The sequence below is a fragment of the Corvus moneduloides genome, chromosome 2 (assembly GCF_009650955.1).
Source record: "Corvus moneduloides isolate bCorMon1 chromosome 2, bCorMon1.pri, whole genome shotgun sequence".
Classification (NCBI taxonomy): Eukaryota; Metazoa; Chordata; class Aves; order Passeriformes; family Corvidae; genus Corvus; species Corvus moneduloides.
The window spans coordinates 47,621,255-47,637,434 of NC_045477.1; the positions used below are offsets into that span (position 1 = coordinate 47,621,255).

General features: G+C 39.9%; 1 protein-coding gene across 5 annotated transcripts in view; it reads right to left on the minus strand.

The window, feature by feature from the left end:
* ATP8A2 (ATPase phospholipid transporting 8A2) overlaps nucleotides 1–16,180 on the minus strand; it is a 320,810-nt gene that overhangs the window by 211,860 nt on the left and 92,770 nt on the right. For all 5 annotated transcript variants that reach the window (XM_032099453.1, XM_032099455.1, XM_032099456.1 and 2 more), the window contains one exon: nucleotides 11,290–11,354. In XM_032099453.1, the coding sequence (XP_031955344.1) occupies nucleotides 11,290–11,354 (65 nt within the window). The remainder of the gene's footprint in view (nucleotides 1–11,289; nucleotides 11,355–16,180) is intronic.

The window sequence follows — 16,180 nt, forward strand, 5'->3', positions numbered from 1 at the left end:
CACAGGAGTAGAAAAATGGCCTTTGCTAAACACTGTCCTATTTAATACTACGTAAGGTGACATTAAAAGGCCATTTGCCCTTGCCATCACATCACATGTTTAAGGCAGTTTCTTCACCCGCCGTAGCTCAGCCAGCACTGAAATTCCAGACACACTGCAAATCTGAAAGATTACATGTGTTCAGCTGACAATTCAGTGTCTTCATACTTTCAAAGCTACACAGGAGACAACAATCCCAGGTAGTGTGTTTGAGACTAATGGAGGCGAGATGCATTTGCTTGGTTCTGTGACTGAACAGTTCCATTCAAGGACCGTTCTGTAAGAGTTGTCCTGATGCTGGCACTAAGGATAGCTTTCAAATAACTTCATACAACTATTTTAATAATCTTGACGTTCTAATATTGGATATAATCTATGGGAGAGATCCCAAACAAATAATTACTCATTGAAACAATATTAATATTATATAAGGTATGTAATATTATATATTAAGATATTAAGATCATGTAACAACTGGTTTCAGCAATTTAATACTTTAGATATAAAAAAAAAATTCCATAAAAACCTTCTCCCAACCAAGTCAACAAATGCTTTACTTGGGGCAATGAATTCTAACAAGAATTGGAAATATCATAAATAAGCAGTTTTTCAGACTGTACGCAAGACCCCTGAAACTGAGAGATGCTGAGCCCCCATTTATCCCAGCCTCTCAAGTGCCCAGACCCTGCATTCCTGCCAAAACTAATTCCATTAGCTGACAAGATGATGATGTTCACCTATCGAAAAAATTCTATGTAAATACACTATTTCAAAAGATGGCATCATAAAGATTTCCAGAGCTCCGATGCCATCACAGAGAAACACACAGATAAGGTAACAATACTCACAACTCCAAGACCAAAATATTCATTCTTACATCATACAGGCTGCCTTTCTGACTACGTGAACTGAAATCATACCATGTGGGAACTAGGGATCTAGCCACAATGACTTTGGACACTGAAATTAGTTAGGGCAGAACACCGTCCTTTGGAAGACACTAGCAGAGTTGAACAATAGAGGGTCTATCTTTAAATAATATGTAACAGTAATTATCCTGGACTTGGCCAGTGGTCCTCTGCTACAAATACATCTGTACTTTGCTGCTTCGAGCTTCCTTCAGGCCCTAGTTAACCTTTGCTCATAAAGCATGATATGTTCCAAAAATGCTTAATGGAAAAGCATATTGCAACCAGCCAACTGCACGTGTGAACCCAAACTCAAGGTTACTGAAACTGCATTTGTGAGGCAGCAGACACAGTCTTAAAACCACACTGGCCATTTTTACAGCAGACTGTATTCAATGTCTTACTAGAATAAAAAAAACTCCACACCCACAAACTACCAACCAAACAAAAAAACCCACAAAACCCAAGAAACACCACACCAAACATTTTTCTTCATATTTTAGTCCATGTTATTTACTCTATTTAGTTCATAAAACATGCAGTTTACTGTACTTCGTATTAACACCAGGCTTCTGTAGAGCACACTTATGTAACAAGCTTCCTTACCTTAAAACAAACAAACAAACCCCAACAACTGTGACAGCAATAATGAGAGTGTGTAAATTAACAGCCAAAACCAGGCAATTAAGCACAGGCTTCTGTGATGAAAACTAGAAAACTAGAGGCACTCCAGGACTTTACGTTCACTGACAATTGTTCAGTAGACAATGCACAGCAGTTAGGTCAGTGGACAGGCCAGGTTACTAACTCCCAGTGCAGAAATTAAGGCAGTCTAAGTAGGAGTGTTTTGTCTCTTACAAAATTAAAACATGTGCTAGATGCATGCTTGGTCCTACATGACTACCATTATTTTGAATAATATTTAGTTTGAGAATTTCCTCTACGTGACCACCACAAAAAGTTATACTGAAGATCTATGTTGCTCTTGGGAGGTAACCCTACTAACACTCCTGTTCCACATCTAGAGCAACAACTATTGCCTTCAGCACAGCACCTTAACTCCCAGTATACTGACAAACAGCAACAATTCCTTCTTGGCAAACGTACTTTCTAACACCTTCTGCCAGAATTATATCTCTGATATGCCGATTTCCTTACTGAAGGTTCATGTGGCTCCTTGGGTGCTGGACAAGCATGAATGAAATGATTTGTCACAAGATCTACTTTACTTGTAATCTCAAGTAGCTAAATAATTGCCATTTCTTAAGAAGCTTCACATACTTCCCTCATACAAAAAAATCCCTCCAAAAAAGCTAAACAACCATCTGTTGCCTTCTCTCCCTCCAAAACCATCACACTGGATTTCTCCATTGTCCTTGCCTGACTTCACAAAAATGCTCTGTCTACCTACATTAAAGTTTCAATAAAATTCCTAATATCAGGTAGTGAACCACAGAGGAAGTGAATCTTCTTCCAGCTACTCTATACTTTGCCAGACTCCCACAAATAACCCATTTTATGCTTTCCTCTAATAAGAGGCTTGCTTATTCCTTGCAGATTTAAAAGCAACAAAACATTAAAATTGACATGTATTTGTTGGCAATTCCCACTGTTAGGAATGATTGCATGGCATAATGCATCTAGAGGCCATAGGCCAGCCCGTACACAGATGATGGTTTTGTTTGACTTGAAGTTCTCTGTAACATATTATAAACTAGGGCTGTACAACACCATTTCAGATAAGCACCATTTACAATTCAGCTCTACCTTAAAATTGACAAAGTTTTAATTTGGCTGATCCTAGACCTTACAACTTAGATGTTCTATTCCCATATACAGTTGCTGCAAACTGACATTTCCTGGACATCCACAGGTAGCTCAGGAAGCAAGAGCACCTCTGCTGCTGCCCTGCTCACTGGTTCTAGTTCTAGAAAGAACTGGAAGCAAATCTTATCGACGCAGCATTAACTGTTGCCCAGCACAGACACTGGTATCCACTCAGCTGAGAAGCTGGACACAACATCTGATTTGCTTCCATCATGACAGCTTCCTGCATTTTTACTTTTTTTTAAAGACAAGAATATAAAGAAAGCCCTAGGCAAGCTTCTCTTTTCTAGGCAAACAAACACCATTCCCTGAAGTCGACACTAACTTTTCAAAGACCTCTTTTTCCCTGAGTTTTAAAAACACACTTAGTTTCCTATCAGTTTACCCTACACATCTGAAGTTTTTATTAAAGTTTATCTAATAAATATGATACCCACTTCAATTACTAAAAATAATTTTAGTAAGAAAGCTCCACAAAATCATCAAGATTATGTTTCTCTTTTAAATTTAAACCACCAGAGTAATTTCCCTAAAGATTTATTTTATTAATATTTACTAAACCTATTAACTCTGTCTATTGAACTGTAGATTTTTTCTGTCAAGCCCTGGATAGAACTAGAAATCCCTTGAGAACCTGGTAGTATTAAACCTACTATAGACAGACCAATTAAGTTTTAATAACTTGAAAAGAAAGTACAAGTTTTCAAAAAGTCAGCCAGTTAAGTTGTGAGCCCATCCCCCCTTCCTTATGTTATTTACAGGTAAGTTGTGAAATTTCAATTCTATAATCCAGACAAGTATTACCTTACCAACCTGGATCTTACAATGCCCCTTAACCATTAATTGGCTTTATTCATCCACATTTTCCCAGAGTTCTACTAAACTCTATATTCAAAAGCACATGCTCTGCTGACCTTCCCCCTCTGCACCCCAAGAACACAGAATTCTTGAAACCAGACAACTTTGGTCACTATTAGCCATGTAAATGGTCCCCAGTTATACTGCAGAACCATCTTTCTACAAATAGCCATATCTTCTTATTTCATTGAACTCTCTACTCTAGCTACAAGAACTTGAATTAGTAACAGACACCAAATTCCTCAATCTTTCTAGCCAGAGGAAAGCTTCAATGTGGCTAGCTTGAAAATCCAAAGTACACCACAAGCACACATAGATACCACCAAAACTCAGCATAATGGAAGCTTCAGGAGGACATCTGAATCACTTCAGGTCTGACTAACACTCATTCCCAAACCTCTCCAAAAAACCATTATAGTCTAACACTTCAGAAATGTGATTTTTAGGCCCAGTTAGAACACAGGTTATGATAATTTAGGATTTGGGAATTAGCTGAAAATTCAAGATAGCCAAATCAAGTTTTGTCTCGAACACATGGAGAGGAGATTGCAAATACTATTTAAGATGTGTAGACGGTAAGCTAATTAGAAGACTTAGTAAATATGAAAGAGCAACACCAATCCTCTAACATAATCCTTTAACTATGCCAGTTAGACAACTAGAAACAGTGAGAAAATGCACCTTGACACATTTTTCAGTTAAACAAAAGCTTACCCCACTGTGACAAAGTTATGTAAAAACCTTAGTGATTCCTCTGATTGGTTCTACTCTATGCAGAAGGTTAAAAAGCAGAGGGAACACATACTTAGGTATTAAATTCATACAGCTGGAGAATTGCTTAATTCTAGTTTCTGACAGAACAATCAACCCAGAGAAATTCTGTGGGACACTTTCTAGCTTCCACCAGATGTAAAACATCTTTTTTTTCCTTAATTCCCCTGTGAAGGGAATTTATTCCTTTATGTGACTGATGAGAAGACTTGGAGTAATCAAGCTTCAATTACAAGAATGATTCTCTAATTATTACGAGAAAGGAAATAATCTTAAAAAAATTGTTTAACAAAGTAGTAGTACGTCAGTATTATAGGGACCAAGATACCTGTATCTCTGTTTTCTGAATACATGATCAAGATATACCATGTCACCCTGAAGCAGTTACTCCACTGTCTTCATTAAGTTAACACTGCAGATGAATAAATCCTATTACTTTAGGCTGGCTCCACACCAAGAAAGGAAGACTGCTTATTCTTAAAACCCCTAGACAAACTTGCATGAACAAGGAACCCCTCCAATGAAAGCAAAAGACCAGATATGAAAGTATCTTGAAGACGAAAGGACTATTTAGTTCTTGCCCTTCAATACAAAAGACAAATTTGAATTCTTTCTACAGATGTGCAGTATTAGCCATGTCAATCAAGAGGATTAGTACCCGTAACTCATCTATACATCAGACACCAGCTTTGTCTTATTCCCCTAAAAACACACCATCATGCTTTAATATCAGAAAAAAACCTGCATTTCATGGGTAGCTTCTCATTTTAAAAAATCCATTTAACACTTGATTGCACATCCTTATGTTTCCACGGCCTCTTGTGCTTAATAAAAATAAGCACATCAGTACGCTGCAGAGAATCCCATCTTCAAAGCAAACAGATACTTCCCTCACCATCCAGCTGAAGCCATGCTTCTGCTATTACCTACGCACCAGAAAATAGATCTGGATAATGCTCTGTGATCATGTATTGATATAAGCCTTCACATACGTGAAGATCATTAGCAATTTTAAGAGAAATAGTGTTCCCAGTCATTTTCCTCTAACATATGAGAACTCTTACAAACGAGACAGCAAATTTTAAATGGAATTCGGGGAACGCACACTCTTCCTTTCCATTTTTATGTAATATGATCTATTCTGTCCTATAGCACGGACTAGGCATCAGCCCCCATCTGCTAAATACCAGCTGCCTAAAATCGTCTCTTGTCAGAAATGACCACTATCAAAACTTAAAATATGAAAGGAAAAGTAACTTTGAAAATAGTGTGTTTCGGTTTTTTAAAAGCGTTCCCCAGCCTTCTCACCCCACAATTTCCAGCTACAGAAAGAAGAGTTATTTGATAACCTTTTCTTAGCACTCCTAAGGGTCCTTGCATTCCTTCAGGTCCAAGTACCCCCACTTTCATCCAAACCAACTATCACAGTGCCAGAAAACACTAACAGAAAAAACAGAGCCACAGATAAGGGAGAACAGTCATTAATGAATTGTGAAAAGCGAAAAGCAGGATGAAACAAAAATACCAGCTCAACTCATTCACCACTCACAGCTCAAACCTATTAGTATTACTTCCTGAAAAAATGGTAATCTAATACTTAAGTTACACAGTCCTGTGTGTACTTAAACCTACAGGTCTAGGTAACACCTATATTCTTTCATGTATAATTCTATACAGTACACTCAAATCAAAGCAGCTTTTCACATGAAGAGCTGTGTATTTTCCACATCCATACAAATAACTTTCTATGCAGATTAGCAAATACCTGGAGTTATGAAAGATCCTATTTGTTCCTCAAAAACAAACAAAAAAACCTAAATCCCCTCTACCTAATGTTTTTGAAGACTTAGCTGATTACTAGACTCTGTTCCTTATGTAACTACTTATTAGCCTGATGTCTATTTCTAGATTAAGAAAAACAGAAATTGGAGCAATAGTAAAAGCTTTGTACAATAGAAAATGTATTATTTCCCTAGTTTTCCTAATTAGCTTCCTTTGCAAATCCCCAGTGGTAGACAGAAGAGCTGATTACAATTCCAGGCTGAGTGGTAACTAGAGTAACTTACTAGCCACAAGACACTAGAGAACTGTTGCAGATGCCCCTCTGAAGCGGAGCTGATGCTTGGCTCAAACTGAGCTTGCTCACATCGAGCAGTTTTCCAGAACACTAACTTTGTCTGAATGCATGTGGGCAGATGACAGCAGGGGAGATAAAAGCCCTCGCCTCCCCTCTAGCGCAACACACAAGATGTAACCTCCAAAGTACCTCCATGGCATTAGCAGTACCAGGCTTGTTCTTGTCTTCCCAGCAGTACCTGCATACCTTATTACCTTTTAGTACAGCTGAAGCACACATGATACCAAGGTTTTGGAGCATTTGGAGTATTAGGTAACATTTTAGTCTGAAAAGCTGATAATACTTTTAGGCCCATTCTTTGGGAGTAATCAGCATGACATCACTGACAAGGCACAGACATCCCTTCTTCTGCAAGAGAATGAGGATCCCAAAAGCAACACTCCCTTAGTTTCTCAGAGCTTCACAGGCACTGTCTCCTGTAATTGTGCTCGAGTTTGAAACACAGATTTACATAAGAAACTCACATGGTGCATATGCTGAATAAATTCTGTAGGTGAAGGTAATACCTTTCTGTGGAAGCCATAATGCTATGCAAATCTTTCTGAGAAGTCTAGTACAGAGGACACTACTGGAACCATACTCTTTGCTCAAAGACAAATGTGCTGATAAACAATTATTTTTAATGGTCTTCTGCTCATGTTCTCTTCTTTTACACAGTTTGAGTTCTCAACGGTTATTAGAAAATGTTTTAGACAATAACCCAACAAAATCTGCTATTACTAGCATATGGCTAAGTCCAGTGACCAGATCCATGATTCCCAGATAATATCACATCTACAGATGTATCAGTATTAAATACAATGAATAATGATGCCCGTTAAAGATCTCCTTAATATTTTTTAACTCTTAAGGAGTGTGGGAAGGAAATGTGCCCATTAAGAATGAAGATCATGAAAGTCGCAGGAAAAATCTAATATTCTCAAGGTTAATAGATCTTCCTTATAGAACCTTCATAGTAACGCTACCCTACAGAATAGCTAAAATAAACAACAAAATAACCAGTTGTCCTGGGTTGCAGTGTATTCTATTACTATCCTCATGAGCTGTTGAAACCAGGAGGGGCAGTGTTTCCTTGCCTCCTCCCTCCAGACTATCTTCTGCTTAATGGGCCCATCAATGCCTGGCCTCCTGACTCATCATGCTATTGTAAGATGCTCCACCCAGAAGGAGGAACCAAGCATCCCATCGTGGATATAATCTGAGATTCCGAACACCACAGACACCCTTTTCCATTGGATTCCCAGAGGACAGGAGCTACACAGCCACCACTGGACCTTCTGAGGAAGGGCAGAACCTTCTACAGGACCACAGCTTCAACAGAACCACACCCATCACTTCAGGAGGACTGCAGCCACCATTTTATCGGACTGCTACCGTCACCCTGACTAACAGGGTGTCAGGTTGCATCCTGACTCTGTCAGTTTAACCCAGTGTTTTCTGCCTTTTTTTTTTTTTTTTTTTTTTAATTTCCCTGTTAAATTGTTATTCTGACTTGGTGCCTCCCACTTGTTTGTTTTCAAACTAGTACACCAGTTTTCCAGGTCCCCACTCTTCACTGTTGGAATATAAAACACAATTGTATGTAAAGCTTCCCTGCAGATACCAAGACTACTTGGGAAGTCAAAACGCTGACTACGGATGACAAATTACACTGTGAAGCTATGCTTGTTTTTTAAGAATACTACAAAATACCATGGTGGCACAAACACGTACATCCCAACAGTGAAGCATGCAAAAGGTATACCTGAGCAAGTGGAAAAGCAAGGAAGGCCAGCTTCTGCTTACACTTTTAGTTGTATCTTTTCAACAGACTTTGCTGTTACTCACACATAGGTAAATAACCCTGGACAGTCACTCCTGCCACATGAGTTCTGCAGAACACACTCACAGTGTAACTCCTTTTACATCAACAGGATTACTTTACAGCAAAATACTATCCACAGGTTCAGAACTGGGTCCCTTCAGTGTTGTCCTTCCACTACTGTTAAATACAGTCCTATGTGATAAGCAACTGATACACTTCCCAGCTCTTCTTACTACAGGATTTATGGGGAGAAACACACTCAACATTCCTTGGTTGTAACATCACCTCTCTCATTAGAGGTTTTCCAGCCAGGAGCATTCTGGTCATCCAATTTCCCTTCTTCAGGTACCCTTCTCACTGCTCCCACAACTCAAAATTCTACATGATGCCAATGAAAGAAATTTTTCCAGGCTAAGAGCTGCACAATAAGACTTTATGGTGTTCCAATTTAATTAAACAGAAACTGAGCCCAAGAATTACACTCAAAGTAAATCTCATGCTCAAAATATTCTCATTTCAAAAAGCTTTATTAGGAAAAGAAAAAACAAGTGAGTACATGTATGCATGTGGTAAAGTCTGTAAGGAATAGACATTTGCAGATTATTATGCTAAGTTTCAAGAATTCAATTGAATCAAGCTAGGGATTAGTCTTTTCTATTCCCAGGAGTTCCCTGAAGAGAACAGAAGTGATTGATTTTTTCCCTGAAGTGCATGATTTAGAAAAAAATTTATCTCTCAAAACCAAGCAAAGACAGTTGTTCGATCACATCTCACCTGCTGCTGCATGCCAAGGAGCAGAAGTGGGAGGGAAAAGTCACACGGGGACTGCACAAAGGGGGGAGTGTATCAATATTTAAAAGCTCTAAGCTCAACTTGGATCTTGTAAAAACTCATTTTTAGTATTAATAGATTTCAAAGGTGGAATATATTAAATATAATGCTACAGAATTTCAGTGTGAGAACCTTTGATTTTAGGCTCAGTTGAACAGAAGTCAAAATTTCTGCTAGAGGTGCAAGAGAAAATAAGTATTACTATGGAGATCTCATGCTGAAAAATTGGCAATAAATACTTAAAGACACCTTAGAATAAAAGAATTAGAGGCAATTGTTAACAAAACGTAAGTTCTATATTCAAACATATAAAATTCAACTCTACGTTTAAAATGGCAATAAGAGTACTTCAGAAAAAAACAACAGACTTACTTTAGACTGAAAGCAAGACTGATGCAATGCAAAGAATTTTTGATGAACCAGTTCAGAAGCTCCACAAGTTTGTACTCATGTTTTAGAAAAACATAGGCTATCTGAGCTAAACCATCAGTCACCTTCAATATTCATGATGTATCATGTGATAACATTTTCTTTACTTAAAAGAGCAGCAACTATATATCAAAACAAGTTCTTTTTCTGATATGCCATGATTCTCCATTTCCTTTTTTTCTTTTTTTTTCATAGAATCATAGAAGAGTAAGAGTTGGAAGGGACCTTAAAGATCATCTAACTTCAACCCCCCTGACATAGGCAGGGGCACCTTCCACTTGACCAGGCTGCTCAAGGCCCCATCCAGCCTAGGTCTTGAACACCTCCAGGGATAGGGAGCCTGCAGCACTCCAGGTCAGGCCTCATGAGAGCAGAGTAGAGGGGAAGAACCACGTTCCTCAAGTTGCTGGCTGTGATTCTTTGGATGCAGCCCAGGATGCCTTTGGCTTTCTAGGCTGTGAGTGCACATTGCTGGGTCATACGGAGCTTTTTGTCCAAACAGCCCCAAGTCTTTTTCCTCAGGGCTGCTCTCAATCCATTCTCCTCCCAGCCTGGACTTGTGCTTGAGACCACCCCAACCCAAGTTCAGCACCTTGCCTTTGGCCTTTTTGAACTTCAGGAAGTTCACACAGGCCCACCTCTCAAGCCCATCCAGATCCCTCTGGATGGGATCCCTCTGGATGGCATGCCTTCCCTCCAGTGTGTTGACTGCACCACACAGCTTGATACTCAGCTTGGTATCATTGGCAAACATGCTGGGGGTGCAACAACATGTTCTGAAAGCTTCCACTAGTTTTTATGTTTACTGATAAATTTCCAATACTGTTCACAGCTGGATTCTGTAACCAAAGTTTTCTACACACAAAGTTATTGGAATCACATCAAGGCGACTGGAAAATAACACTAAGCCAGTGAAAACTTTGCCACAACAGTATTACCCTCTTCAACCAGATTTGCAGATATCCAGTAACTCCTCTGATACTCCAAGATGCAGGCTTTGCATCTCCCATCCAGTCAAGCTGCCAATTCTGAATGCAAATGTCAGATGCTGCCTATTATAGGTACTTTCATTTGTCCTACAAATACCTCTAATAGAAATCAGATATTGAAGTGATATCCAATACTGACATGGACATTGAAACACACAAAATGGAATGATGTCTCCTGGGAAGATCTGTGTATAAATATATGATTTTTCTATTTAATTTTTGCATAGATATGAGGAGCATGGCAACCATTTGCAGAAAAATTCTGATTTTAGGTCTCAAAAGTTACAGTACATAGACAAGCTCACAATGCAGGTGTGGTTAGAGCTGTTCCATGCAATACTGAAGATAGAAAAAAACAAAAAACAAGTTTTCTTCAAACACATTACTCCTGTATCTATACCTTAACTCTTAACTATCTTCCCGATGGCATGCTGCAGATTTTTGCAGTTTGCAGCAGAATCAAACCCATGGACCTAAGAAGTTGCTTGTTCTGAGACTTCAGTTTGATCTGTACAGTTTGTGACTGAAGACCTCTGGAGTACACTTTACACAACACACCTGTGTTTTAGCATGAATTGTTCATTTTGCTACCCCTAGGGGTAAGCAAGAGAAATTCACTGTGAAAGCTTGACAACTTTCCATCTTGTTAGCAACACCCCCTTCTGCCAAGAATTACATCAGAATTTGCTTACTTACATCTAGCGAATCTTCATTGACCAGGATGAGAGACATACTCTGTGAAATGAGTCTGCAAGAGTACCCTGCAAGAGGGGGAAAAAAAGACAATAAAACACAAGGATTTAATTTTTGGAAGACTATCTAAGGTTCAGCTCAACCTTAAGATAAGCATCTGTAAGTCAAATGACAATTCACTTTTGGAGCAATTACTCCAGTCAGGCAGACTGCTGGAAATGGCGTACAGGACACACTCCAACACGACAGATTTACTAGGAACACAGGTGGCATTCTATCTGCATTTTCAAATACGTCACTTGAGATGTTTTAATTAAAGAAAACACTGTGTGAACTAGATGCAGTAAATATAGCCTGTAGCCCTACAGCAATTTTTTTTCTTTTTTTAAGTCTACATGAAGGCAGGTTTGCCTTCAGCACCTTACAGGAACAGATCTGAATGCACAGTTGCATCTGTGCCAGATGACTGGAAGTGCACACATGTGTTCAGTTGATGCTATTCAGTTCCCTTAACCCACACAAAGCTTACATGAGCATTTTTCACTCCTGAGTGCTCACTGTGGAAGGTCTTGAGTTTCATCAAGTAGTACAAATCAATGACATTCACAGAGCCCCTACCAACTCCTCCTATAGGCACAAGGTAATTGGACTAGATTATTCTTAGTGTGGGACTGGGACGTGAAAGAATGAGAGTGACCATAGTCTGGAGCAGCACCCAGAAAGCAGTTCTGTACATTTCCCAGGACACCAAAATTCAAAACAAAAACTCTCAAGACAGAAAAAAACTCTTATTTTTATGACCGTTTAAGCATTTACAGAATAAACAGCTTAATTCTGCTCAAATTAATGGCAAGAGACAAATGCAAACTCGGATCAGGCTGACCCCACTACATTATCCAAAAGCTCATGCAAGTTCACTTGGGATTGGCATAGATCATGTAAGCTTCATAAAATAGCAGAGAATTAGTTTATTTGAAGCACACACCTTTTATTGCTCATCTAAGTTACATAGGAAAAGGAAATTCAATAAAATTATTTTTTATTTCTAATGTGTTTTTGTATAGAAATTAATTACAGCAAGTTTAAGAAATTGTTACCAAATAAATTGGGATCTTGGGAAGTCTCTTACTTTTCTTAAACAGAGACTGGAGGCTATTGCAGTATAAGAGTAATGTCCCAGTGAAGAACCACTGCAAGGCTGCCACTGCATCAAAAGATGAACAGCACAGTCACTGTATAAAGATGATATCTTACAACAGCAAGAGAACAACTGAGGCATGAAATCATCTGTGGGATTCTTGGTTCCTTAGAAAGGCCATACTGGGTCATCAATTGCAATGCAAATAATGTCCTCAGGCTACAGAGTTTTTATAATTGGGCTAGTTTTGTAGGTATAATCCAGGGTTAACATGTCTGCATGACTTCTGTCAAGAAAGTAAATCCCTCTTGTTCCTTTGTGGAAGACATGCTTGTATCATAGCCAAGCACTCTCAGGCAGCAGGTTTGATTACCTGCAGAAGTTTAGTTTCTCCTCCATTTTCACAGCTGTGTGGACTATGAACATAAAGTGCAACCTTTAATTTCTGCTTCAGAGAACAATACAGAATGACTATGAACTCACACCTGTTAGGAAAGGGACAAAATATATTCTAATGACATGCAGCCTATAACATGAAAGCTTTCCAGACAGCCTCTGATTCTGCCTGTGAACAAGTCTTAGGTGGTAGTATAGAACTGAGAAGCAAACCTCCAATAGTCATAGACAAAACATTGAATTTTCTCTCAAGTCAGTTTGCCATTTTTAAAAGTTAGTTCCAGGCTGAAAAAAAACTTCCTTATTTTGACTGAGAAAAAGAGAATATTACAAATTTAAGTACTTCCCACCATAACAGGGTTATTCTTTCCCTAGGCTAAAGCAACAGTCTTGTGCAGTGAGCTGTTACAAATTCAGCATAACTAATTCAAAAGGATTTTCTAGTAGCATTTGATTAGAACAGCAGCTGTAATTTCTAAGCCACTGCTCACTGCTTCACTTCACCTCTTCCAAAACAAGCAAGATGCCACTCTAGAAGTCAAGCTGGAAGAAAAAAAAAAAAAGGTGTGGAAAACAGTTGCTCTGCTATGCATCTTGGAAATCATTGACTCAGAAGAACTTATCCTGCAATTGAGGCTATTTTGCATCTTGCAAAATATTAAACAGAAAGATCAAGACTGGAATAGGAGAATGTAAGTCAAGCCTAACAAGGGTTTATAGGGGATCTATACATTATGTACAATTTCAGGACTAAGATGATGTTAAAATCTAGCACTACTATAAAAGTAAAGTAGCTGGCAACTGTAAGAGTACAAGTAGTAATTTTAGACATTTCTAGTAATATTTTAAAGTTTTATAATAGTTTTGTAATAGTTATTACTGGCAATACTAACATGACAAGCAAAAATGCACTCTAAGGTAAGTATTTTTGTCAATGCTTCTGAGTAAAATAACATCAACTGGTTCAAAGCCAGGTATAAAATGTCAACCCACACCTGTAAGTTGATATCTAGCTCTTTAATTTAAAAGTCTGACTAAAAGTCCATGAAGTAGATGAATTGGGTACTTCTGGGACTTATTTTCCTTCAAGTGTCCTGGGAGAAAGATTGTTTGAACCAGAGTTCAAGATCATAGCCCACAGGCACATTCGTACTGCAGGCATACAGAATCCAGCATCTGAGGCAAGAACGATTATCCTCTGTGTTTAGAGACAGCGCATATACCCTGCTCGAACTGTGCATAGGGATATAGGCAAGTGTGCTGGCATGGCTTCAGTCTCCTGAACTGAAATAAAGCACAGCTCACCAAGAAGTGTTCTTATTTCTGAATTGGAAAGATATGTATGTACTGTTAGATGAGTAAGGAATCTGCAGGATGCCTGCATCCAGAGGGTTACAGTCAATAGTTCAACACTCAAATGAAAACCAGTAATGAGTAGTGTCCCTCAGGCCAGTCCTGGGACCGGTACTTTAGTATCTTCACCACGGACAGACAGGGATTGAGTACATCCTCAGCAAGTCTTGAGAAAACATGAACCTGAATGGTGCAGCTAAACAACACTGGAGGGAAGTGATGCCACCCAGAGAGACTTTGATCTGCTTGAGGAGTATGCCTGTGAGAACTAATCAAGCTCCACAGGGCCAAGTGCAAGATCCTGCACCTGTGCTGCAACAATCATAAATATCCATCAGGACAGACTCGGGGATGAACAGACTGAAAGCAGCCCTATTGAGAAGTATCTGGATACTAAGTGATGAAAAATTGAATGTGAGACTCCACCTAGAGTATTGTACACAGCCCTAGGGCTCCCAGCACATGACAGACATGAATCTGAGTGCAAAGGAGAGCAACAAAAGCAATCAGAGGGCTGGAACATCTCTCCTATGAAAACAGGCTGAGAGTTGGGGTTGTTTAGCCAGAAGAAGAGAGGTTCTGGAGAGACCTTTCAATATATAAAAGGGACTTTAAACAAAGACTGAGAAAGGCCTTTTACTAAGGCCTGTAATGGCAGGTCAAGGGCCAGTCATTTCAAACTGAAAGAGGGTAGGTGTGGGGTATGCCCAGCTCCTGCCTTGGAGGGATTGCATAACCTCCCGGCAAGATCCCCTTGGAAAAGGCAGCACTTTCGGTGAGGGTGAGAGAAAACAGACCCATGGTCCTCTGGGAGACCCTATGTAGATTCTTTGCAACCCATCGGCTTCTACCACCTCACACCCACCCTTGTATCCCTATAAGAGGTACCCTATTCTCCCTTAGAGATCGGAGAGCTCGTCCCTGGCCTCCCCTTCGAGGGGTGCGGGACAAATAAAGCTGCCTCATGCGGAACTGCCAAACGAGCCTCTCATCTCTCTCCTCCTGGTCTGGCCTGGGGTTGCCTCACAGAACAAGAGCTGAAATCACTCCCTCTGAAATCACTAGAGAGCTGACAGCCTGCTGAGACAGGCACCCCTCTGTGGAGGCAGCCCGGTGGCTGAGGGAACGCCGCAGACCTCTGGAAGACTGTCCCTTGTGGGACGCTCTCTCTGGGTCAGTCACGGCTTCCTGGGTCTGAGCCACAGACCCCAGCCCGGCTGCAATAGGTAGGTTTAGACTGGACATAAGGAAGACATTCTTCATGATGGGAGTACCAAGACTGGAACAGGTTGCCCAGAGAAGTTATGGATCCATCTCTGGAAATGTTCAAGGCCAGGCTGGATGGAGCTTTAAGCAACCTGATACATGAAAGATGTCCCTGTCAGGGAGGGAGCAGGAGGACTGGACTGTATCTTCAAAAGGTCCCTTCCAACCTCATGCCCAAAAAACTCTCAGGCAGTGCTCGCAGCTATCAATGCACACCCTAGGCAAGAGCATTCAGCTCAACTGTAGGAACTGATTCATGGTTCAGGGAAGGACACACTTGAGTAAACACTACACTCCTCTTCCCAGAAAACAGATCTGTTCCTAGGGAAGTTATTGGCTGGAAATACAGCAGTTCTGGTGTTCTGTGAGTGTGCTGAGCACAAGGATGGTGGCAAATAGAAATCTATCATGGGTATTTTTGTCTCACTGAAAGGCAAAAATGACCCAGAGTCTGTAGACTGTTTGAAGAAAAGGATGAAGCTACAAGGACACAGTTAAGCCTTCTACAGTTGTTTGCAGGTCATGCTTAAAGATGCTTCTGAACCTGGAAGTCCCTTTTTCAAGAGCTAGAGTTCAAATGATTGATCAATATTAAAGCTTATCATGAACACTCTCCTCATCTGCAGAACTACTGACTGGCACATGGCTGAATGGAAGGCATACAGCCACCCCACAGAAGGTCAACCATTACTCTCCAAAGTAGTAAAGAATGTAATCCAGAGGCAAAGACAGCAAATTCTG